This window comes from Diadema antillarum, unplaced genomic scaffold (genome assembly GCF_040938485.1).
Source record: "Diadema antillarum isolate AM-2024a unplaced genomic scaffold, OU_Dant_1.0 scf00000038, whole genome shotgun sequence".
Classification (NCBI taxonomy): Eukaryota; Metazoa; Echinodermata; class Echinoidea; order Diadematoida; family Diadematidae; genus Diadema; species Diadema antillarum.
In genome coordinates, this window is record NW_027270927.1 from 1,030,020 (window position 1) to 1,055,470 (window position 25,451).

The 25,451-nt window shown below is 35.6% G+C and overlaps 1 protein-coding gene across 1 annotated transcript; it reads left to right on the forward strand.

Annotated features, from left to right (window-relative positions):
- Nucleotides 1–9,206: 9,206 nt before the first annotated feature.
- LOC139709607 (acid-sensing ion channel 2-like) lies at nt 9,207–21,106 on the forward strand. Its single transcript, XM_071621569.1, has 8 exons — nt 9,207–9,433; nt 11,567–11,734; nt 12,872–12,996; nt 13,956–14,143; nt 15,128–15,272; nt 18,414–18,558; nt 19,880–19,971; nt 20,979–21,106. The coding sequence occupies exons 1-8, from the start codon at nt 9,207–9,209 to the stop codon at nt 21,104–21,106; spliced, it is 1,218 nt and encodes a 405-aa protein (XP_071477670.1).
- Nucleotides 21,107–25,451: the final 4,345 nt, after the last annotated feature.

Consider the following 25,451-nt stretch of genomic DNA (forward strand, 5'->3'; position numbering starts at 1 on the left):
GTGAATGAGATTGTTTGAAACCTTCTGGAAAGAGAAGCCAAAACCTGTCTCCTATATGTTGGTAGATCATAATGTGTCCGCCTATTTATGTAACTACAAAAAGTATAGTATGCAAATGAATGGATGTCTTAATAAATCCCCCGAAATTAAGAATATCACTCATTGCATCATCGAACTGAATTGAATTAAATTCATTTCCATATCATGACATCGTAGGGAGGAACACCCTGATCAGTATGATAGAGCTGTTTTTCACAGGTGTCCACAAGATCAGCCGAAGATGACTATACTCATTCATCTTCATACAAAATCTAAAACATGCACACAAACACAAACCCAAGACAAACATATCCACTTCTTGAGTGTATATTTATGATCAACATACTTTGCAAATTATTGGGTGACATCATAATAGAGTGTCAAGTAGCAGTGTCTCATCTGCAACGACAGCGTATACGGTATCTTTATAAAACATGCTATCACAACCGAAGCAAACAAAAACAACTATAAGACAATAGTGATAATGATGATGTATTATATAAATTATCAATAGCAGATGGTGAAAATGATCTTTAGAAGTAAGGATGATGATGATCATCCAAGCTAATCACTAACACATCGTCAGAATCTTCAGCCTGAAACACTTTAGTTTACGACGATGTATGATATTAATATGTTCCTATCCCAGGTGATATAGGAGGTTCGCTCGGACTATGGCTGGGAGGGAGTGTCTTAACCGTGTTTGAAATCGTTGATCTCATCGGATACTCGGCTTACGTGCATTCCAGGAAAATACCACAGAAAACGCCTTCTACATCTTAGAAAAATACAGCCTTTATCATTTTTACTTTGATGTATTTCTTGACACTGCTTATAAATGTTTTTATATCTGCTCTGTATACAGTTTTTGACAACAGATCAATATGTATATAAACAAATATACTTGTGATATATAACATATGCATGAGATACATAGTGTATGGGATATGTGGTTAATATACATTCATATATTGTTATTCATTGCACAAACTCCTTTGAAATAACGCTGAAAAAATTTGGTTTGAAATACTATCTGCAGCTCTCACAGATGTTTGTATGTGTGTGAATGTGTATGTGAATGTGTTCATAGTATGTTTATTCATGTGTAATAATGATAATAATGATAATAATAATAATTATAATGATAATAAACGGTATTTATATAGCGCATATCACAAAAATAGATTAATGTACTATCAATATGCATGATAACTGTTTATATAAATTATGTGTAATTTACATGCATACTGCCAATGTGGCTCTATTGTGTGATGTTTTATTGATGAATAGGAACTTGGTCATAATGTTTTCATTTATCGTTATGGATTGTTTTTACAATTGTTCACTTCTGTTCAGTATAGACATAACGTCAACATTATATACAGAAGCACTATATGACAAAATATTATGCACGTTCAGCAGGTTTAAGAGTTACTATATCAATAGTATATTATTTAACACATTATTGGATTTCGTATACATTGCATCTTACATGTGTGTGCGCATGTCTACAGACCTTGCTTCTTTGCATTTAGATATCAAGATAGTGGAGCTGATTTTTATGTCACAAAATCCACAACTAATTACTTTCATTTTTGGCAATGTCATTTTCGGCAAGAAGTGTGTTTTTGTTAAAAGGTAAAATCATATTGTATTAAAAAGGTATGGATTAAACTTGCTTTTATATACGCTTACCTTTAATGCAGACCCATAATCAATATCTTGTACAAATATTTGTAAAAAATAACTTGTCTGGGACAAATTTTCACGAAAAAAACTTTACTCAACAGCCCTCAGAGTAACATTACTATTATTTTGCGGAATCAAAGCTTCTCCCGGGCCAAGATGCCATCATTCATAAGGCAATGCAGCTCATTGCAGAAATCAAATAAACTGATTAAAGAAATGGGTATACCCCCCCTAAAAAAAAAGAAAAAAAAAGAGGGGCAAATAAAGCCAGGGTGATGCAATTCAATAATTTTATTGGATAAAATTGTCAAAATGAAAATACTGCACTGAAGTCCACTATAGAAGGCCCTATTTGTTACAAAGATATGACTTTGGGATGAATGCAGCGTTTCCATTAAAGGTTCTGTTTACCTTTGAGAGCAGTGATTTAAAAATGTTCAAGATATCCCACTTGATGCATATATGCAGGTCTATTGTATCACAAAACATCGTACCATATCTTTATTTTTTTTAAATCTATTTTACTAAATTTTCGCGATAAAGCCTAAAATATAAGGAGATATCAGCATTTATCTCATTAAACCGTAACTGTAGATGGTTTAGTCTGGAAACATTTTTATTGTAACTATTGTTCACATTTTTTGTATTTAACAATATCTAACGTAGATTATATAGATTCAAATTTTACAGTGGTTGTTTCTATCCCTAACTCACATTTTAGAACTATTTTAAAGCAATTATGCTGGGTTTTTGTGTCTTCTGCAAATGGTATATTATACTTTCAATGCCGCGACTATTAGTCAGATTTAATGTTCACGACAATTTATGTCGCAAAAATTCATTAATGGCAGGGCAAAAATAATTTAGTTTGTGTTTTAATTATATATGATCAACCTGATTACACCGTTACTAAAGAAAGGGGAATATCATTTTTTTTTGGTCGAAAAATGAAATACAATTTGCATTGAAATGGATTGAATGGAATGTTGATATATAATAAAAGCGGTCGTGTTCTTTTCACCTTTCAACAATATGCGCATGTGTCTTAATTTGTTTATGTGTGTATGTGTTGTGTGTGTGTGTGTGTGTGTGTGTGTTTGTGTGTGTATTATAATAATAATATGTTTATGGATATCAGTTTGAGCGTCTGTTTTTAAGCAATCCATGTTTAGATGGGGTGAGTGACGGGCTGCTGGACCCTCGTCTCGTTATTACCTCTTTGTGATTTTGCAATCTCTTATAAGCTCTGCTCGTAGACATTTTCTATTTTAACCACAGCTATATCCGATTCAATGTTAACATTTTTACACTCAGACATAGGAAGCATTATTAACCTTTTGGACTGAATTGTACTGAATCTTGTTGACAGTTCATATATCATTTTTCTTTTTATTGATATGACAAGGAAAGTCGTTTTGGTTATCTGCCAATATATAAACCGAAAATAAGTTTTAATTAAAAAAAAAATACACTCAGACAAAGGAAGTATCGTTAACCTTTTGATCTAAATTGTAATTAATCTTGTTGGAAGTTTATATATCCATTTTTTAAATTGATATGACAAGGAAAGTTGTTTTAGTTATTTGCCAATATATAAACTGAAAAAAGGCTTTAATTTCAAACACAAATGGGATTTTATACTGATAATTGTAATGCGGTGAAGTACGTCTTCCAGTCCAGGCTGGCTAAGGGCTTAACAAGAAAAGACCGAATTTTGAATTTAGGCAACCCACCTAATAAAAAGGCAAAACACAACAAAACAAAACAAAACAAAACAAAACACAACACCTGGACGTTAAATATCTACATATATCATGCAGCGTAGGAGATTGCTGCTGATTCTTTTACCATATACTACGGCCTCATCATGCATGGAGCCCAGATCAAAATTAACGAAAAAACTCGGTACACTGCATCAATAGACACTATAAATTCAATCATCCATGCATGAGGTGGGTATTACCAACTTCAAGGGTGAATCGAAGAGGAAATCCACCCAAAAAAATTAATAGACTTCAAAAGAAAGAAAATATTACCTACATAACGATACAAAATTGACTAAGATCGGATAAGAAGTAAGGAAGATATGTCACTTTGAAATCTCACATTTTCTTCGGAAAACATCACTTGACCAGTTCTTATATGAATATTCAAATCAGCATGTTCACAATTTTTTTTTTTCATTTTACATACACGAATGAGGAAAATCTCATATTTCAGCTGTATGAATATAAAACTTGTCTTAAAGCTACCCAAGATGAAAAAAGAACATTTTGTTGACTCTTATATATGTTGGTATTGGGACATAATTTCTATTGTATTAGCTATTTTTTTTTTAAATTTCATATATAACATACATAAACAATTTTGAGGGTATGACATCACGAACACGATCATTTGAATATTCATAAGAACTGGTCAAGAAATGTAAACTTGTAAAAATGTAAAATTTCAAAATTTCATATCTTTCTCATTTCTTCTTCTCAGGGAAAAGTTTTCTTTCTCGTTTGATGTTTATTACTTTTGGGGTGGATTTCTTCTTTAAAGGACAAGTCCACCTTCATAGACATGAGGATTGAGCGAATGCAGCAATATTTGTAGAACACATCAGTGAGAGTTCGAGGAAAATTGGACAACCCGTTCAAAAGTTATGAATATTTGACGTTTCTGCTCAGTCACTGCTGGATGAGGTAGACGACTACAGCTTGTGATTTCACATGTGTACAACGAGATAAAGAAAACATAAAGAAAATTCAACATATTTTCACTTTTTTTGTATAATAAAAGAACGCTTGACTTGCCTCTTTTAGAAGGCAGGGGGAATAATATTACCCTTAACATACGTCAGTGACGAGTCAAGGAAATGTCCACTTTTCTTCAAAAAATAAAGATATGTGAAATTCTCTTTACATTTTCCTTATATTGTTGTACGCATGTGACATCATATACTGTAGTAGTCTTCTCATCCAGCAGTGACTATTAAGCAGACACTTTAAAAATTCACAACTTGTGAACGGATTGTCTGATTTTCCCCAAACTTTCACTGATGTGTTCTGAAGATATTGCTGTATTCACTCAATCCATATGCATATGAAGGTGGACTTGTCCTTTAAGTACTCTCTTAAAAAAAATCGAGTGAAAATATTCACTCTTAAAAGAGTGAATACAAAAAAGAGTGAATTTCGAGTGAAATTGGAATGAATTTTGAGTGAAAATGTTCATTTTCACTCATTTTGGAGTGACGTCAGGGATCACTCCAAAATCTTCGAGTGATCCCTGACGTCACTCCAAAATGAGTGAAAATGAACATTTTCACTCAAAATTCACTCCAATTTCACTCGAAATTCACTCTTTTTTGTATTCACTCTTTTTAGAGTGAAAATTTTCACTCGATTTTTTTTTAGAGAGTAGGCCGTAAGTCTTGGATGTATTAGCCAATGATTACTCGTTACAACTTGTACTTGATGAGATAACTATTCTTGCTAAGCTGGGATGATGCAATGCAGAATAAGATTGATTCTATTGTAGTAGTAATCATATTACGTCTTTTTTTATTGTTTCATTTAATTGAATACGGGAAAACCCCAAATATGTTATCTCTTCTTAATTATTAACTTTGTAATGTAGAGGTTAGTGATAGACCAGGAATGAATTTCAGTAATTACGCAGAATCCGCTGCATGTTTGTAGGATTAGAGCCAGCACTTGCTTTGGGGCGGAAGCTCGGTGGTCTAGTGGAGAGGACGCATGTCCGGGGATCAGATCGTAGGTTCGAATCCTGCTTGAGTACGTACGCCCATGATTTCATTTAACATCTACAGCTACTGTAAAAGCACTGATCAATTCAGAGCTTATTTACGTTGATGTTTAAGATTTGTCAATCAGTTGCAATGACATAAGATTACCAAAAAAGCCGCTTTCATTCGAAGTGAATGAACAGCAAGATGGGGGGGGGGGGGGATGGAAATGGTAAATAAAGACTCGCCTATCATTAGCGCTATGAATACATTATTCATCGTTTTCATTTTTGCAAATCATTTCTGTGTCCGGCCCTGCTATACTGCAATGTGAGGTGCTGTTCGATGTTGTACGAAAGTCGATTCGAAGAGGTGAGATTCATCCTCACTGTCATTATAGGCCAAGCCTCCAAGCAATGAATGCCTGTTCATTAGGAATATGGTGTGAATAGAATTAAGCGTGATTTGATGAGAAGTGGCTTGAAAACGCATCGATCGCCTGTTGGCCATTGTTAACAGTCTTCCTTAGTGGCCTGTAAATGGTATGGCTAATTGCCGAGAGGGTCACAGCTTGGGTTAGGAATGATTAGAGCACGAAATGGTAATTGGTGATGTCAATTCAGGCACAAAGATCGATACCAGTGTGCAAAAGACTGTTGTCGGTAAAAGAATGCTTGGGAAAGGTAACGTGTGACGAAGACACGCCAATCTTCCTGCTGACAGGTAAATTTCTTCATATTTTAATTTTCCGTCATTTGCATATCGGAATGTATTAAAAACTTCAGATTTTGTGATTTGAAGCTGTATGAGACATGCCTTGTCATCTAGCGTTTAGATGACATATCTTCTTTTAACAGTCCTAGCAACTGCACAAGTTTTACTCATGTTGTTATTGTTGTTTTACTAAAATGAAGAGAAAGAGAGAAAAAATGGGGCCCTATACATCAAACAATTTGCCCCGAACTCATGACGCCGACAAATTTAATGACTTGAGGTGATGTTCCGTTTGAAACATCGAAATTCAAGGGGACATCCGAATAATAAAATTGTAGACTTTCACATGTGAATGACTATACATTGGTTATGTTGGGTACAGTGCTTCCAAATTTATAGTGATTAGGATGAGGAATAATAATGCTTTCAAAATTTATAACAAATCACAATGAACAAGGATAATGACATGGCAGCTTTACAATAACAATGCATTAGTTGGCGCTCACGGATTCCGAAGAGAATAAGGTAAGGATAAATTCTATTTGTTACACAAGTGGTATTGTATTGGATTTACATCATCACATTTCCGCAATATGTGAGTCTCCTACGTCATCATTCTTGATCAGTGTCACTCGTTTGGAGTTTTTCAGAGCATTGCATTCCCTGCTGAAGGACTACAATACATCGCAAATCTATCCAAATATTATAGAGCAGTCAATTTGTGTACTACTTGATTTGAAATTATGAAAATCGTCTAGATTTTGATATCCTCAAGAACATATCTGTCTCTGTTTTCAGCAAGATGATGGTCACTTCTCGTCCCCCAGTTGATCGTATTCAAAAAATAACTTTGAAAAATGATTTCATAGAATTCCTGCAATTTGGCTTCTTGCCGTTCTCATAGGTTTCGCGGTCTTGACCCAGCAAATTAGTAACAGGATCCGCCATTTTCTATCGACGCCAGTGAGTGTGGTCGTGGTCTACCAAGATTTAGTACCATTTGCATCCGTCGCCATTTGCAATATGAACGCCGTCAGGTATTTTACTTAAGATTCTCCAATACACAAGCACACACACACAAACGCACACGCGCACACACACATACGCACCAAATAGGATAAAAATAAGTTAGGTGTAGGGTAAATGAACTAAGCATCAAGAACTAGCACATAAACAAACAAACAATGACAAAGAAGCACAGACACATTACTTACAATGTACAAAGTTTTTATGCGAAACGTGATAAATAAATATCACAATACACCAAGAGATATTTTGTCAGCGACAATCATTGAACGGACTTCAATTTTAATAGAATATCCAACTTTGTCAAATTAGGATTCTCTCCTCTCTTATCAAATTATCTAAAAATCATGTAATTATTTCATTTTAAAGTGCCTGCAATAACTGTTCGCCTGATGTTTGTAATTGTCTATATACTGACAAAAAGTGTGTAAAACTACTATGAAATTATATAAGATAATGCTCTTATTGCTTCTGTTTAGATGGTACTGAAAATACTTCAGCACGTATGTCACATCCTCGGCCTTAACACGCAGTAAAACGTCTTTCGTGCGTTCCTTCGTCTCCGTGTGGGTCATTCCTGGTCAGTTTTCCACAGGGAGGTGGCCCTCCCTGGTTTTCCACTAACAGACCAACATGACTGCGCACTTTGACTAGAATCTGACCACAAATTAAGCATCGATTTGATCGATTAGCAAGGCGTGTTGTGCAAAGCCGTGGTAAATCCCTCTCTTTGAGAAGCTAGAATTGTTTCCGGAAATAATTTAACATGTAGCGTTGACGAGAAACTATATACGTTGTAGACAGAACTGCATGCCATACAGCCTCGCTGAGTTCGGTGTGTTTGGACTTAAATCCACTCTTTGAAACTTTATCCCACAGGTCGTCGCAGTTGACTGATCCGAGAATGAGAGCATTTCTCAGCCGGTTTAACCTAGTAGAGCTCGAACCGAGATTGAACATATCAGAATTCGAGTCTCTTCTTTCGTCATACGAAATGACTGACGTGTACCTCACAATGGCCCATCAGCTGAATGAAACCGTGTTAGCGTTTAACTATGAACTTCAATCATTGAAATGCAACAGTTTGTAGTTGGGGATATCCCCTGCCTTTCATTTGTTTAATAAATTCATTTTGTTTACTTGGGTATTTTGGACTAGCCTACGGTGTAGAAACACGTTATGTATTAATATGGTGTTGCGTAACGTTAATGCCCGTCGGTCGAGGAAGAAATTCACCCTTTTGAGTATATGCCTGGGTGTATTGGCCTAATCATCTACATTGATCTATGGGAAGCGAAGCGAAGTTCACAATAAATGGTGCTCGGATTTCAATTACCGTGAGTGTTCAAAGCCCAATCTTGTTGACTATAATCGCTGGTCATTGTAGCATCTGCCTTGTTTTTAATCATGTCGATGCCACGGCTTGCTGGCTGAAAGAATCACGTTGCAGTAGCTGGTAAAAGAAATCATGACTTGAATTACCTCATTTTGATAGTGGTATCACTGGAAGCCAAGACGTCCACTGTATCAATCAGTTCACCTGTGACACTCGTTTGTGGAGTAAAGCGAGGATCTAAAGAAGAAACGCAACAGAAAGACTGTTCCCTTTTTCTTCGGACAGGTAAATCTTCGATACTTTCTCTTGTTTTCTCTTGTTGGTATATTCGGAACATACGATTTTTATACTAATGAATTTCTGATCATGTCTTTTGCTGAACGAATGTTGGAAGTAAGAAATTACTGGCCATGTTTACCAAACGTTCTCATTTCCCCATCAAGAAAAAAAAAACAACAACTAGAAATAGTAACATTCATTATAATACGGCGTCTTTTCCACTGGATACAAAGGGCCATGAGATTTCATCCCTAGCATTGCCTAGTGGCCGTAGGAGTAGTATACAAATTACTCATTTCAATTCAAATACTTTTTTTTTTGTCTCCCACAGTTGCTGCTTTCGAATTCGTACAAGGTCTACAAAAAGACGTATGCCTCTGGTCGAAAATGTCCATCACCCCCGTCGATGTCCATCCCTTGAAGGACCTTGCCAAGAAGAAAACCTTGGTAGACGTGGTCAGTGATGGTAACGTTGGACTGGACACACCCGTTGAACCCCAGATGCATCAGGACAATGCTACTCGGTTCGCCATCTTCTACAAGTACATTCCGGAAGCCCTAAACCTGTCTGGGATTAAGTACGCTTTCAATCCGAAGGAAGTAAGGTGGCGGAGGTAATTATTAGATCTTAACGGGGCTTAAATTGTAAGAAATATGAACTCAAAATCCCTTCAATTTAACAGATTTATGAACAAAGCTAGGTCTTGTTACACTGCCAATGATTCGTGCCGCTCCTCAAATTAGTTCGATGTTTACTGGAGATAGCGGGCTACTTACGGTGACGTTTATACTAAATATGGCTACCGTTCTACCGTCTTTTTTTTTTTGGTGAACATAATTACTTGTGTCCACAAGAAGCTCATGTAATAATACTGTCTGCGTTTCAGTTGCAAAGTCAAAATGTGTTATTCAAATGACAAATTTCTCTCGCGATAATTGTTTTGCGATACCTTACATGTGTGTATGTGTGTGTGTGTGTTACTCTTAATTGCTATTGAATATGGTTACAGTTAGTTATTCCACAGCTTTCTTATTCTGATGGTTCCTAAATCCGATAACAAAATAAAGTTTGATACCCTCGTGGCCTGCCTTCATCCGAAGAGAAAGAAGTTAGTTATTCCTAAACATTTGCCAATCCAAAGACTACAGTATAGGCTTGTAATTTCCTAGGTTCGTTTGTATGAACCGTATTTCATTTTTGAACTTACGAACTTTCGGAGTAATGCCATATTAATATCTAAGTTAACAAACTCTGTTTATTTTCTAGATCTTCATGATTCATGTTTCGGAATGATGGACATTCCGAATATCGAGCAATACTCTATGAAAGCCATCATTATATTTTCTGATGCGCAAAAAAAGAGAAAAAATGGAGCTTTGAAACAAGCATTTGTGATAATTTGAATCAAATATGAACACATTTAATACTCATATGGTAAATTGCTTGAGAGAAGTTTGTGTTTGTGTTCTGTTTTCCTCATGAGAAAGTAGTTACGAATGTATAAATACATATCATGCCATACTCTAAATTCTAGTTGCAGATGGTCCTGCTCCTATAACAGTCCGGTTAAATTAAAGTAGGCCAACAACTGTACATGAATATTATAACCCAATGTCAACGGCAATGCGTGTTCGCTACTCGTTCATTATCATTTTTTTTTTCTGAACACCGAATGTATCATAAATATGTGATTTTACACCTTCTAAATTTGCATGTACAAGGATTTCTCTGCCTCTTCTCTGGTTATGATGATTTTTCTATGTAAATTCATATTAAGCTCATGTAATTTGCCTTTGTTTATGTTGCTTCTGTCAATGTAGGTAACATGTATTCCATCACAAACGTAGCCGAATTAGTTGAAAATGTCAAGAAGCGTGAACAGCGTGAGGAACGAAAACACGAATAGCTGGTTCAAGATAATCATTAAACGTTGTCTTCTGTCTCGAATACTTTCACTGACATCAATGATTACCAAAAATACAGAATAAAAGTTCAATGTTTCACTTCTTTTAATTTCATTTTAAATAAACTCACAAAGTGTCAGTAACTCATTGAAATTTTGCAATTGATTAGCAAATTGCTCTAGACTGACCTAATTAAGCACCGAACCAATCTTTGCTAGTAGCAGCCACGATTAAACAAATCACGGACATAAATACTCTTGCATCTATTTCGTTCCCATCACTAATAATAAACACTGTTTAATTTGATGCATATTTATTTCGATGGAGGAAAAATTCGTCCATCAGATGAAATTAGCGATTAAAAAAAAAAATCGACGCGAGAATTTCATAAATTTGAATAGTTATGCAGTTCGGGCTTAATGCTAAAAGGGTTAGAACCTTCACTGGATGTTTGGCGGAAGATCGCAGGTCTAGTGAATATTCGCCTGTCTGTTGAACAGGAGGTATTAGTTTCGAATCCTGCCCGTGTGTAAACTGTCCATGATTTTGTTTTAACTATTGCTACTTATACTAGAGATTGCTCATTGTGTACTTATTTTGATACGTCGATCTAGCGTAATTTGTCAATCAGCTGCAATAAGAACAACTCGAGGCAAGAATTGCATGAATTTGACTTATTCAAATGTTCTTGACATAATCTCGGTTGTGTAGATTATCATTTATTGTTCCTGCAGTACGGTATACTTCGATTATATCTGAGGTTAACATTAGATAAGTATCGTAATAAGATGAAAATGAAAACTTCGGTACTGATTTTGTGAAACCGATTTCGTCTTCGACAGGATAATTTGGCTACTTATCCTACTCGCTGGTGTCGCAGTCCTGACACTCCAAATCACCGACAGGATCCGCCATTATCTATCCACTCCAGTGAGTGTCGACATGGTCTACGAGCACCAAGACTCAGTACCATTTCCGTCCGTCGCCATCTGCAATATCAACGCCTTCAAGTATGATAATTTATAACTCTCTCTTAAATGCATACACGCACACACCCACAAACACGATACAGATACACATACAGTAATCCACCTGCATATGTATACACGTCTACTCTGAGAACTCGTCCAACTTTCAACTCTTTCGACTATTGCTGAAACCTTCAAATTTAAACATTATTATTAATTATCATTTGAAATGAAGATTTTCTATCATTATAGGCTCCTCAATGATAGTAGAGACGTGGGCTATCATTAGCGATAGGCAGATCAAAGCGTGAAAAAGCTGTTAAAATTTATAATGTTACTTATTGTCATGCAGACTTTAATATACAAAATAGAATATCTGAAAAAGACATTCTTTTTTTAAATACTGACAACAATATCAAAATGATTCTGACAAGCCGTAAACTGATGAAAGAAATCAGTGATATATTCTATAATCTTAATTTGATCTTAACTTCTTTGAAGATTGACTTACAATTGTACATTCATGAAGAAACATTGACATGAAGCCTATTTCCCCAATATGAGCGATGAATACACGTCTGATGACCTCTGCAGGTCATTGCAGAAATCATATTCCTTTACTTTTTTTTAATCAAATAGGTCATCAAGACTGACGAACCCCCAGATGAGAGCGTTTTTCCAAGAGTGGCAATTGGGGGATCGTCTCAACATATCCAGATTCAAGTCTGTTCTGTCATCTTATGTAATGACCGACATGTACTACAACTTCTCGCATTTGCTCGATGAAACAGTTTTGGCGTAAGTTTCCACTAAGTGTGATTATTATTCTAATTTTGTCCTCTTGTCAGACGAAAGCAATGATATGTCACAGATGGCGGACAAATATTTAATGACATAAATAATGGCATGAATAAAGTATTACTGAACCCAGAGATCTGAAGGGATGGTGGCTTGGTAAATGCTTAGATGAGCTGGTTAATCTGTTCTTATTTTAAATTTTGGTTGTTTTTTTTTTCAAATTAATTACCTAATTCATATAATAATATTCCGTTCAGAAAGAGATAAAAAATCTAAGAAAAAAAAAAGACTGTATAAAATTGTTCTATAAATGCCAAAGTATGCACACATAAGATGTTTCGTGGAAACATGCAATTTTCCTTCTATCGTTATTTGACCTAGGGTGCGATGGGACCGACAAATATTCAATCATTCTGTCATGACAGTGAGAATGACAGATTGGGGAATCTGCTTTGTGTTCAATGATATCGACAACGGCAAAGAGGGTCTGGTAGTCACTAACGCAGGTAATGATACGACTTCTTTCCTTTGGTAGAAATGTATGTTTATATATGTGATATTATGTATTATATATTAAAACAAAGACAGGAACAAATAATAGATAGTAAAAAGTTTGAGCAAAGAACGTTTTCATTATATTATTTGTTTCTGGTCAGTTTTCCCTTTCTTTGTTTCAATATATATTACAAAAATAACAAAAAGCTGCATCGCTTCGATAATCCCTCGCAGTTATTCCAGAGTTTATTTACATCCTTTGGGTTTATGTCAGGTTAATGAGTGTGTGTGTGGCACACATACACACACTATAGTTTCTGACCACACGAGTAAAGAGAATTAAGGATTGGGGACGAACTACGGAGTAGGGCTTTCAATAGCTCAGTCGGTAGATCACGGGTCTAGTAATCCGAAGGGTCTCGGGTTCAAATCCCGATGAAAACCCATTTTCTTTGCTCTCAGAAAAAAGTTAAGGAAAGTTTTGAATATGAATCGTGGCCGTTATGCTTGTCTTGATTTTATTTCCTTGTATTCACGTTGTTCCGTTAATTCCCTATAAAATGTACTGTGTAATTTGTACTAGATGATTTTCAATATTTTGTGTTCATCAATTAGATTAATTCTTTTTCATAAAGTCCAATATTTGTCCCAAAAAATACATTTGTATACTACGTTTGTCATGAAATTGAAGAAATTAGTAAATATCAATATTAATCAATCAAAGCACGTCTCTTGTGACCTCAATTATGTTAAGTTAAAAAAAGAGTGTCATCTCTTCAATGTTGCAGTAACGGAATTAAGATATGTCCAGCTAGGATATCAAGGACAAATGTGATATGACTGACGAGATCCAAGAAGGTATTGTCTGACAAAAATTTGCTTTACTGCTACTGGAATTGCTATCATGGTAACTATCGTTATTATATGTATTTTCATCTGATAGAGCTTATTCTTTCTCATTGGTGATTAGGAAGCGCACGGGGCCTAGAAATCTTTTTGAACGCCAACCAGGCTGAATATTTTTTCCAGCCAAAAGCGAGATACGGAGCTGGCTTTAAAGTTCTCCTCTACGACCGTGGGACGGAGCCCGAAATACAAGGAAAAAGCTTTGCAATTGCCACAGGGGTGCAGACATGGGTTGGGGTAGACATTATAGAGGTGAGTGTACTTGGTTTCTCATATTTATTCCAATTTATCCTTGATCAAGGAGCTTGACCTAGTCCCATGCCGTTATTGTAAGGGTGGCGTCTCACTTGGTTCATATCAAGCATTCCAATTAATTGCAAAAAAAAAATCAAAGACTGAAGATAGAGCAGAAAGCAACAGAATGTGTTTTCAGGGATTAGACGGGTTAAAACATTTCTTGCCTGACAGGAGAGGAAAATACGGCAAAATATGTGTGTGATTATAAAACTGTAACTCTGGAATCATAACTTATACCTTGTTCAGTTTTGCATGATTGTATTTCCTATATCCCGCTATATTTTGCTTTACCAAATTACTAAGATAGTTGTCAGTGTTGGGACAACCAAAACAAAAAGGTTTAAGAAAGATATGGCGGCAGAGTTTCAGAAGCAGTGACGTTGACAACCAGAAATCTAAATGTTTCTAGAAAAACCTTATGAATATTTTGTTTTATATCGATTCAATTTTTATATGTTTGTTATGTATATCTACGCATAAACTAATATATACACATAAAATCTTTTATCGTCAGGACAAAATGACGCAATCGAAGTCATGAAAGGATATGGTCGTCAGGTTTATCTGTCGGATGATACATGTCTTTGTGCTCTCCGTCTATGTTCAATAATCGTTCACTCTTAAAACATCCGAGTCAGAAATGACCCGGAACTGGGTCCGTTGGGATCATACACCGTTCCGGGTAAAAAAAAAAACAAACAAAAAAAACAAAACAAAACCAAAAAACAAAACCAAACAAACAAACAAAAAATGACTTGGAATTTGGTCATGAAGACCCCAAATGGGGTCACCCTGACCCAATTCATGACTCTGAATGGGTAATATCTGACCCAATTCCTTGTCATTTCTGACCCGGAACTGTGTGTGACCCCAACGGACCCAGGTCCGGGTCAGTTCTAACTCGGATGTTTTAAGAGTGTTTTATTTCGTGATTTCCAGACAAATAACCTCGAAGAGCCCTACGGTCAATGCAGGGAAAAGACGCTGAATCACTTCCCCCATTATTCTCACGTCGCTTGTGAGTTAGAGTGTCTGTACGAGTTCCTAATTGGTCAATGTGGCTGCAAAACTCTGGCTATGTCGGGTAAGTTAGCTTTTCGCGACGTCTGTCCATCTAAAGAATTTCCTATACATTATTTTTGTCTGTACGAATACTTCACCTGTCGATGTAACATTTGACCGGATGCATGCGAGCAATTGCTTGTGTTATTCGAATCCGTATATGCATAAGAGCAAGCAATATTGCTTGCCAGCAGAAGCTTTTGCTAGCAAGCACAAGCAATTGTGCTTGCGACCAAGCATTAAATGCTTAAAAACGTATGCATAAAACATACATTGTTCTTGCCAGCAATTGCTTACAATTTTCCAATCTCTGTAAAAAGAGCTTGAGCTTTTTCTTATGTAGAACGGACGCCCCTTTTTAAATATAAATTTCTTATTTGTAAAAGAAATACCACATTTGTGCAGGAGTGATATAAATCTGCAAGAATATACTCCTAAGTAGTGCGAGAAAATTTTTCGTTTCATCAACGGGAAGGTGCAGCAGACAGCACTCAAAATGTGATGAAAAATAGATAGGATATGTCTGACTTTGTTGGAGAGTGAGAAGACCTCTCTGCACGTGCAATCTGGTAGATCCAGGCTACTATTAGCAGTGATGGGAATCAGCCAGTACGTGTGTGCGTCTGTGTTTGCATTTACGAGTGTCATTTTATAGCTCTTTTGCTATGTCAGGAAATATTTTCGAACACACACACCATTTCAAATTGTGTCACACTCACAATGTTCTTGTCTTTGCACAGGCGTGACGTCCCTTTTGTTGAAAACGCAAGCAATTGCTTGTTCGGGACAAGCAAAAGGTATGAGCACATGCAAAAGGTTATTCATATGGATTTAAGCAATTACTTGAGGTAGACCTTTGGCTAGACGAGCTTGTTCTTCTGCTTGAAGCAATTACTTACAAGCAATATTGCTTGTTTTATGCATTCGGCCCATTAGCACTTCGTGCAGGCTGCAAATGGGACTGACGATGTGATTCGTTTATGTTTTTCATACACACAGGCGAAGCCGGAGAATGCACGGCATACCAGTACTTTTCATGCATCTCACCAAATCTTGGTAAGGCTATTCCTAATCCAAGAGGATTTTTTTTTCCAAAAAGCGTATCTTTACTCACTGCTCTTGCCAACAGAGTCTTTTCTGATATTTTGTTCTTTTAAAAGCATCTTGACTTCAGAGCCATTGTATCATAATTATTGTCTTTTGATTGTGTTGTACTTTATGGAGCTCAGGTTCTTATTAAATACAGAAGTACGAAACATAAGAACCCAAATGTACCTTTTTCTAAATTTTAACTTTTAAAGGGGACGGCTAGTAACCGATCAGTGGGAATGAGTGGGAATGCTGAGGGATGATTGTTCCAATTCTTGTGGGATTCATTTAAGAGTACATTATATATGTACTGTTGTGTGAAAATTATTTGCTTCATAACGGTCTCATATTCAAGTAATGTGCAGATTAATGCCCCGTCACTGACCAGGCACGCTAACCTGGAAACATTAAACTGCACATTACTTGACTATGATACCACTCTGAAGCAAATAATTTTCACACAACAATAGATATATAATGTACTCTTAAATGAATCCCACAAGGATTGGAACAATCATCCTCCAGCTTTCCCACTGATTCCCACTGCTCAGTTACTAGCCATCCCCTTTAAGTGACAAAAAGCCACATCATATTAATGTACAAAGGCTATTTTTTTTTTTTTGCGCCGTGAGCTTAGTCCATCCATCCATGTCTAGTTACACCTCGTTGTCCTCTAAGAAACAGTTTTGGTCGTTATTCCTTCTTAAGTTTAATGTGACCGCGTGCATAACAAAGCCAACAAAAAGTCGCACCACTTTATTGTACATGAGGATTCAAAAGGTGAAGTTGGTCAACCAAGTCAATTTTAAGTTTTTCGTGTTTCTTGAAAGAGCTATACTTCTTCCTCATTGTTCCCATGTTTGGGATCGTAAAATAAATGGAAAAGTGTGTTTTCACCATTAGACCCAATTTATTTGTAGAGTAGTGTGATCAGATGTGTCATCGAGTCCCTTTTTCATTTCTTTAAATCCTTTACACAGTCTTCACCTTCAACTCTAATAACTTCTCTAAGGATAATGCTACTGCTTTGAAAATTGCCATTTATCACGAACAGAATATGCCATTAGAGAAAACTGAATTTCAACTTAATTTGCGTATCCCTTTATTGTTGTTCTTCGGTGGTTTACATCTCTTTTTTTTTGTCCCATTCGTTTACAGCTAGCACAGTTTTGGTAAGATTAAGTGTTAAATAGACCCTGTACCTAAGATATATATTTTTTCTCTCATTTCACACTTTCCAGAGTGTGTGCTTTCTTTCTAATATCTAACTAAGATGGGGGGGGGGGCTCATTTGAATTGAGTATTATAATCATCATTGTAAAACTTAAAGTGTGCTCTTTCAGAATCTGCCCTTGACTATAAATCCATGTCTGGCGACTTTTTGTTTGTTTTGTGATGCAGGATTACTTTTAAAGTACGTACGATTTAGCCACCCCTCACCAAAAATGTAATTGCCAACGTTTGCGACAGGGTAATGGGAACAATAATAGTAAATTTAGCCGCAGTTTGCAGTGGAACTGATTCACAAGTTCACACGTTGTTTCCTTCCTTTCAAGGGACTGTATAGTACTGGTTGAGGTGGGGATTTATGTTTTGAACATTCTTAAGTGAGAAAATGAGAAACCTCATTGGAAATATGAAATAACATGTAATTCTAAGAAGAATTCAACGTTTATTTGATGAAAATTGGTTTTCAAAGGGCTGAGATATCCAAAAAAGTGATAATGATAAAAGGCGACATGCCACAATTTTATTAGGATCTCTTTGTTTTAACTTGCTTTTGGATATCTCAGCCATTCCAAAACCAAGTTTCATCGAATAAACTTTTGATACCCCTTACACTACATGATATTTGGCATCTCATGGAGTAGTTTCTGAATATCTAGCAAAACGTTAAAAGCTAGATCCTCACCTCTACCAGAACTGTACACACCCTTTAAATATCCACCCACGATTAAACAGACATCTTCGTTATATATTTTTCTCTTATTTGTATTGAGATGATAGCTCAGATCACGATATTAGTCCAGTTTGTGATGATGTTAAACATGTGCTGTTTTTTCCTCACCTAAAGCTAATTACACGTCGGATGGCTGTGACTGTCCCATGGCCTGCTTTTCCCGCCAGTACGTCGAGTCCGTATCCTTCTCAAACTTCCCTTCTGATTTTATGGCGAGCATTATTGCGGAATCATTCAGGACGACCCCTTCCAATGTCCAGTTAGTAATCTTCCATGTATTGATCAGGGCCTTGTTCTATGAAGAGTTATAATTGATTGAATATGAATTTCCTTACCACACAGCCTGCATGGCAAGGAAATTTATAATCGATTATATCCTTCGTTAAAACGGGGCCCTAATAGATGTGTGTAAAGATAAACGCGGGTAATTTTTTTTGAGAGTGGTGACAGATACTTGTGGCAAGAACGCATCTTTTTGAGTGAGAGAGGGCTTTCTTAATTAAAGACTCACTGGTTTTCTCTTTAAAAAGGAAATTATTGACGTAAACTAAGTAAAACCCAGTCAGTAGTATGATGTGCTAATGAAAGAAAACGCAAAACATGAACATTGTCAACATGGTCAAACTGGACTTCTGCTTTATCCATAACTATCTCTGGGCTGATCAACAGGAGACTTTGAGATATGGGAGTAAGATTGCTCACGGGAGGATTTCCATTATGCAAAAACATTTTCCTACGTTTCAAAAACAATCTTTCAAGTAATGATGATTTGTTATGCCACAACAAGCGAATCTTCTTCTAATGTATGTCTTGTTTTTACAAATACACTATAGCAATGCTATTTAGGAAACGGTCTCTCAAGTAATGGTGATGTGTCATGCCACGCAAAAACAGAACAAAACAACAAAACATTCGAATCTTATTCTAATGCCATCTATATATCTTATTGCAAATACATTAAAGCAATATTATTTTGAGAGAAGTAATATAAACTTGTACTTTCTAGGGTTTTTTTCAGAGCTAACCTTCCAAGTTTTTTATTTTTCCAATCTCCAGTTTCGTTTTATAAGACTGTAATTCATTTGTACCAGTAAAAAAAGTCGATATTTCCCGTATTTTGCAAATTAGCATTTGCCAGGAATATGTAATAACTCTGAATAAAAGTCCGAAGGGACGGTCCATAAGCGTTTATGAAAAAGATTAAAATCATGATAGATTTAGCATAAACACTCTCCTTGCAGTAATTTCAAACACACACATACACACACATACGCACACACACACACACACACACACACACACATATATATATATATATATATATATATATATATAAATATATATGCAGCTATTTTATTTGTATTGTTTTAAAACATCTAACAGCTTTCTCTCACAATTTACTGAAAAACAACAAGAGCAGCAAACAGCACCGTCGGTACTACAAGACATTGATACAACTGTCCAAATAGTGAGTAGGTGAGGTGTCGTTTTCAACCCTGAGTATTAAAGTGATTAATAATCATGAATGAATCAATGACCCAGACTGAAGTTTTGTGGTTTATTTCGTCCCCTCTAAACAGGAAAAATGTGTGTGCTGTCAACATCTTTATGAAGGATCTGACCATACAGAAAATTTCTCAGCAAGCAGACTACACGGTGGCAAGCCTTATGAGTAAGTCATGTGAATGAACCTGTTTGAAAGGGATTAGAAAGATCAGCCTAGACTACAGTGTCATATGTCCTGGCTTAGTAGACCATTGTATCCGCCTATAAACTAAAAGATTATGAGTAGTATAGAAATGAGATCATCAATATTAGATGCTCTCCAAAAAATGAAGAATATTAGTATTATACGTTCCAATTCTCATAACCAATCAATCATGGGGGGAGGGAGCATGTATGTGAGAAGTTCCCCGCCTATAAATGGAAGAGACTCTTGGACTTCGTAAAAGATTTTGATAATGTCAATGTCTTTAAGAAAAAACTAAAAATTTTCACTTGGACTAATAGCCTTCTTTGAGAATGAACATGTTGCAGCCTAGAAACATGTAATATTCTTTCATATTGTGTTATACATACTGTAAATTGTGAGCGCCTTGAGCAGCTATGAGTGAATAATTTATAATGTTGTTCGTTAAAAATGTCTATACATGTTTTATATGATTATGTATATTAGTATTGCTGATACTACTATTACTATCGTCATTATTATTATCATTATTATCATTTCTTATTATTTTGTAATAGTCATCATCATCATTATTAAATTATTAAATTGAATACATTTCCGCCTCATAGGGTAGAAATCCTGATCATCAAAGCTGTTTACCATTAGGGTTCACATCATCAGTTATTAAATGATCATTACTCATTGTTTTAATACAAAATTGAAAAAAAAAAAACCACTCACATAATTATTGTGTGACACCCTGTGTGTTGGACCAACATACTTTGCAAATTATTAAATTACACCATAAAAAGAAAGACTCAAATAGAAATCTCCCTTCCGCAATGAGAACATATACGGTATTTAAAAATAAAACATGCAATCATAATCAAAGCAAAAGAAACAACTATGATATAAAAATGATGTTGATAATCATATCATATCATATCATATCATATCATATCAAACGATATATGACAGAGTGATTTGTTGTTTTTTTTCTGAAATCGCAGGTGACATTGGAGGATCACTCGGACTATGGTTAGGAGGGAGTGTCCTAACCTTATTTGAACTCGTTGATCTCATCGGATACTCGGCTTACATACATTCCAGGAGTATACCACACCACAAAAAGCCCTAGATCTTTGAGAAATCTTAGAGGCTGGTGCAGACTTTATCATGTTTACATTGATGTATTTCTTGATGTTGAAGATAAAACGTTTCTTTAATGTGCTCTGTATTTTGAGATATGGATGCAAATCAATATGTATGTTTATATTCATATATATTTACATGATATAGCATATAACTATATATAAATATATATATATATATATATATGTATATATATATAATATATACATGAATATAACAATGTATTTATATAGAATTTAATGATTGATTGAACCTTATCTCACTGTACAAATCCTTTGAAATAGCTATGATGGCATTTGGTTTGAAATACAATCTGCAGCTCTCACATGAGTGTATGTACAATGTAAATGTATTATTATGGGTATTTGTATGTACCTATCAAAATGTATAATGATTATTTTTAATTTTATATCATGATTCACTTGCATAAGTTAATATTGGTTGTGTGGCCAATCGATGAATTGCAGCTCTTCAAAATGTTTTCATTCATTGTTGTGGAGGGGGTGGATATTTTTCTATGTGTGTTCTCCCTCTGTTCAGTACACGTACGACATATGTACAGATGCCTTATGAAAAACTATGCTCATTCAGTAGTTTCGGAGTGACTATATTCAATAATATAGGTATACATTTAACTTGAATTCATGTACAGCATATCTTAAATGCGTAAATGCATGTGGACAGGCCTTGCGTCTTTACATTTTAAATATAAAAGATAACGGAACTGAATCACAAGAAAGCGAATTACTTTGAATCGTATTTTGTAAAAAGTGCGTTAATGCTTAAGTTGTAAAACATCAAAGTCATATGTGACCGTGCACCTCAAAACGAACATAAAGTCGAACACACTGATTTTGCGTGAGGACTGAAAATAAGTGAAATGGGTCAACCTAGCCGAACTTGACTTTTTCATATTTTCTGAAAGAGCGGGTCTTCTTTTACATAATGCTAAAATTTGGTATCATAAAACTGGCAGGAAAGTGTGTTTTTTAGCAGTTTATCTCGAACATTTTTATTAGGTGTGTCTTCAGAATCCCTTTTTTATTTCTGAAAAACCTTGTCCACACTCTTCACTTTCAACTCTAACAACTTTTGAAAGGATAATGCTACTGCTTTGAAAGTTGGCATTAATTATGGACAGAATGTGTTAACGAGGCATGCTTAATTTCAGTTTAATCTGATAATCTTTTCATTGTTGTTATTCTGATGGTTTACTTCCTGTTTTTTGTCCCATTCATCGCACAGCCAGCACGGTTTGGTAAAGATTAAGCGCTTGAATAGACACTGTACATTAGAGCCTTCTTTTCTCAGTTCACACTTTTCCTGAGTTTGTGCTTTCTTTCCAATATTTAGATAGGTTAGGAGAGTCCATTTGATTTGAGTTATACATCATTTTAAAGCTTAAAGTCTGCTCTTTCAGAATATTGTCTCAACTAAAAATTCATGTCTGGCGACTTTTTGTTTGTTTTGAGGTGCAGGGTCACATATATATTTACATGATATAGCAGATAACTATATATATATATATATATATATATATATAACAATGTATTTATATAGAATTTAATGATTGATTGAACCTTATCTCACTGTACAAATCCTTCGAAATAGCTATGATGACATTTGGTTTGAAATACAATCTCCAACTCTCACATAAGTGTATGTATGTATTATTATGGGTATTTGTATGTACCTATCAAAATGTATAATTATTATTTTTTATTCTATATCATAATTCACATGCATAAATTAATATTGGATGTGTGGCCAATCGATGAATTACAGCTCTTCAAAATGTTTTCATTCATTGTTGTGGAGGGGGTGGACATTTTTCTATGTGTGTTCTCCCTCTGTTCAGTACACGTACGACATATGTACAGATGCCTTATGAAAAACTACGCACATTCAGTAGTTTCGGAGTGACTATGTTCAATAATATAGGTATACATTTAACTTAAATTCATGTACAGCATATTTCACATGCGTAAATACATGTGTACAGGCCTTGCGTCTTTGCATTTTAAACATAAAAAAATAACGGAACTGAATCACAAGAAAGCGAATTACTTGGAATCGTATTTTGTAAAAAGTGCGTTAATGCTTAAGTTGTAAAACATCAAAAGGGCTTTTTACACTTGTGTTTCTTAACCCCGGACTTTCTCTGACCCAGGACTATCGTTAGTCCCGTACCAATTTTTTCAGCTTTTTACACTCGCCAATTAGTCCCGTACTATCTCTTGTCCGGGGCTAAGGAGAAAACTGACCTTTTTACACTCGTATTTCTTAGCCCCGGACTTTCCAAACCATATGAATATTCATAATTACGCTGTGTACTGTACACGTACACGCACGCACCGGCAGCACTTGATTACCTCGTTTCTGATTGGTCAGTGAGGGTCGCGCTTCGTCTCCGTCGCTTAGCCCAGGATTATTTTTTCGTTCTGTTTACACTCACTTGCTTGGCACCGCAATTGCGGTGCTAGCACCGCAATTGCGGTGCTAACCCCTGCTATTTTGCAGGGCCAGATAGTACCGTACTATCGGTGGGGCTAGCCCACTTTGGCAAAAACGAGTGTAAACAGAAAGTGGGCTAAGGATAGTCCCGTACCAACGGTGGGGCTAAGGCCCCCCCTTAGCCCCACCGTTGGTCCGGGGCTAAGCAAAAATTTACAAGTGTAAAAAGCCCTAAAGTCATATGTAAAACTTGCTGTTATATATGTTGTTTGTAATGTAGACCTATATTCGATATCCAGTACAAAATATTTCGGGACAAACTTTTACGAAAATAATCTTTATTCAGCTCTTAGTATATCATTGTTCGATAAATGATAAATTGCCTTTCTGGATCAAGGCTACTCCCACTCAGATGCCATTTCATAACACGTTAGCGCAGAACTGAAATCACATACGGAAAATATAAGCACACACACAAAAGTGAAGTACATAAAGAAAGGGTTACGCAATTAGCATGTGAAAGAATCTAGATACTGATATTTGTTTAAAAGGTATGGCCTTCGAATGGCTTCGTCCCTGCGGCTTTTCTATAAAGCAAATAGTACATGAGTTTAACGAAACATATTGTCGCAAAACAAAATAACGTGTTTTATTAATCATGGTATCAAACCAATTTCCTTTTTAAAAGCGTCTATAACAATACCGAAACATTTCTTGGTTGTCGACAGAAATTAGCTAAATAGTAGGAATAATGTGCGTTCTCCTTATATAGAAAGGGAAAAGAAAGATAAATTCTCATAACCATTGATATCCAAAACAGTTAAATTGGATACTACAACAAATTTCACCTGTCTTTATAATTCCAACTCTTATTCTCGTCCTTTCATGACAAGCTAGAATAACTAAAAGGCTCCAGAATAAGTGTATACTCAATTCACGTTTTCATAGTTTTACTATTTATTTACTGTTACTAAAGAAAGTGACATTTATATGTTGCTTTTTTTAATGGAATGAAATTCAAATTGAATTGAAATTGAATAGCCAATTAATGGCATAATAAAAGCGGTCATGTTTTATTCACGTTTTTAAAGTATGAGTAAGTGTAATCAATAATATTGTGCGTTTGTGTGTGTGTGTGTGTGTGTGTGTGTGTGTGTGTGTGTAAGAATGTTGATATGTACCTCAGTTTGAGCGTCTGTTATTACGATCCATGTGTAGAGAGGGTGAGTAAAAAAAAAAATATCTTCCTTCTTTTTTTTGGAAAGTGTGTGTGTGTGTGTGGGGGGGGGGGGTTAGGAACCTCAAGATCGTAGCAATGTGGTCGAAATATTTGGAGATGAGATTAGTTTATAACTATCATTTTAATCTAGACATACGTGATAGACCAGGTACTTGATATGAAGAAACGAACAATGGATTTTGATATTCCAGAATACTTTCTAGGCATCTAAGATTACCAGATCAGCACTTTCACTCAAAGTGAATGGACACGACTTCTACAGATGGAGGGGAGGGGGTTGATTATAAAGAATGTTACAGCCACTCAAAAAGGTAAATTAATAAAAGATAGCCTGTGGTAAGTGGTGTCATTACATTATTCATCATTATTCATTTTGTGAACCATTGCATCCGGCACTGCCAAAATGCATTGAACACAAATGTTAAGTAACGTTTGATATTGCGTAGCGAAAGTCTTTTCGAAGAAGTAAGATTCATCCTTACTGACATAATTGGTCAAGCCTCCGGGCAAATTAATGCCTGTTCATTTTTAGGAATAGGGTGTGAATATCACAATTGAGCGTAATGTGAGAAGTGACTTGCGCAATCATCGATCGCCTTTTGGCAATTGTTTACTGTCCTTCTTAGCGGCAATTAGA

Excerpts from the sequence above, each read along its gene's own strand:
- LOC139709607 (XM_071621569.1), top strand. The coding sequence starts at position 9,207 with ATGTCCATCACCCCCGTCGATGTCCATCCCTTGAAGGACCTTGCCAAG. Across the intron at positions 12,997-13,955 it reads TCTGGTAGTCACTAACGCAG|GAAGCGCACGGGGCCTAGAA; the intron begins GTAATGATACGA and ends ATTGGTGATTAG. Across the intron at positions 14,144-15,127 it reads TTGGGGTAGACATTATAGAG|ACAAATAACCTCGAAGAGCC; the intron begins GTGAGTGTACTT and ends CGTGATTTCCAG.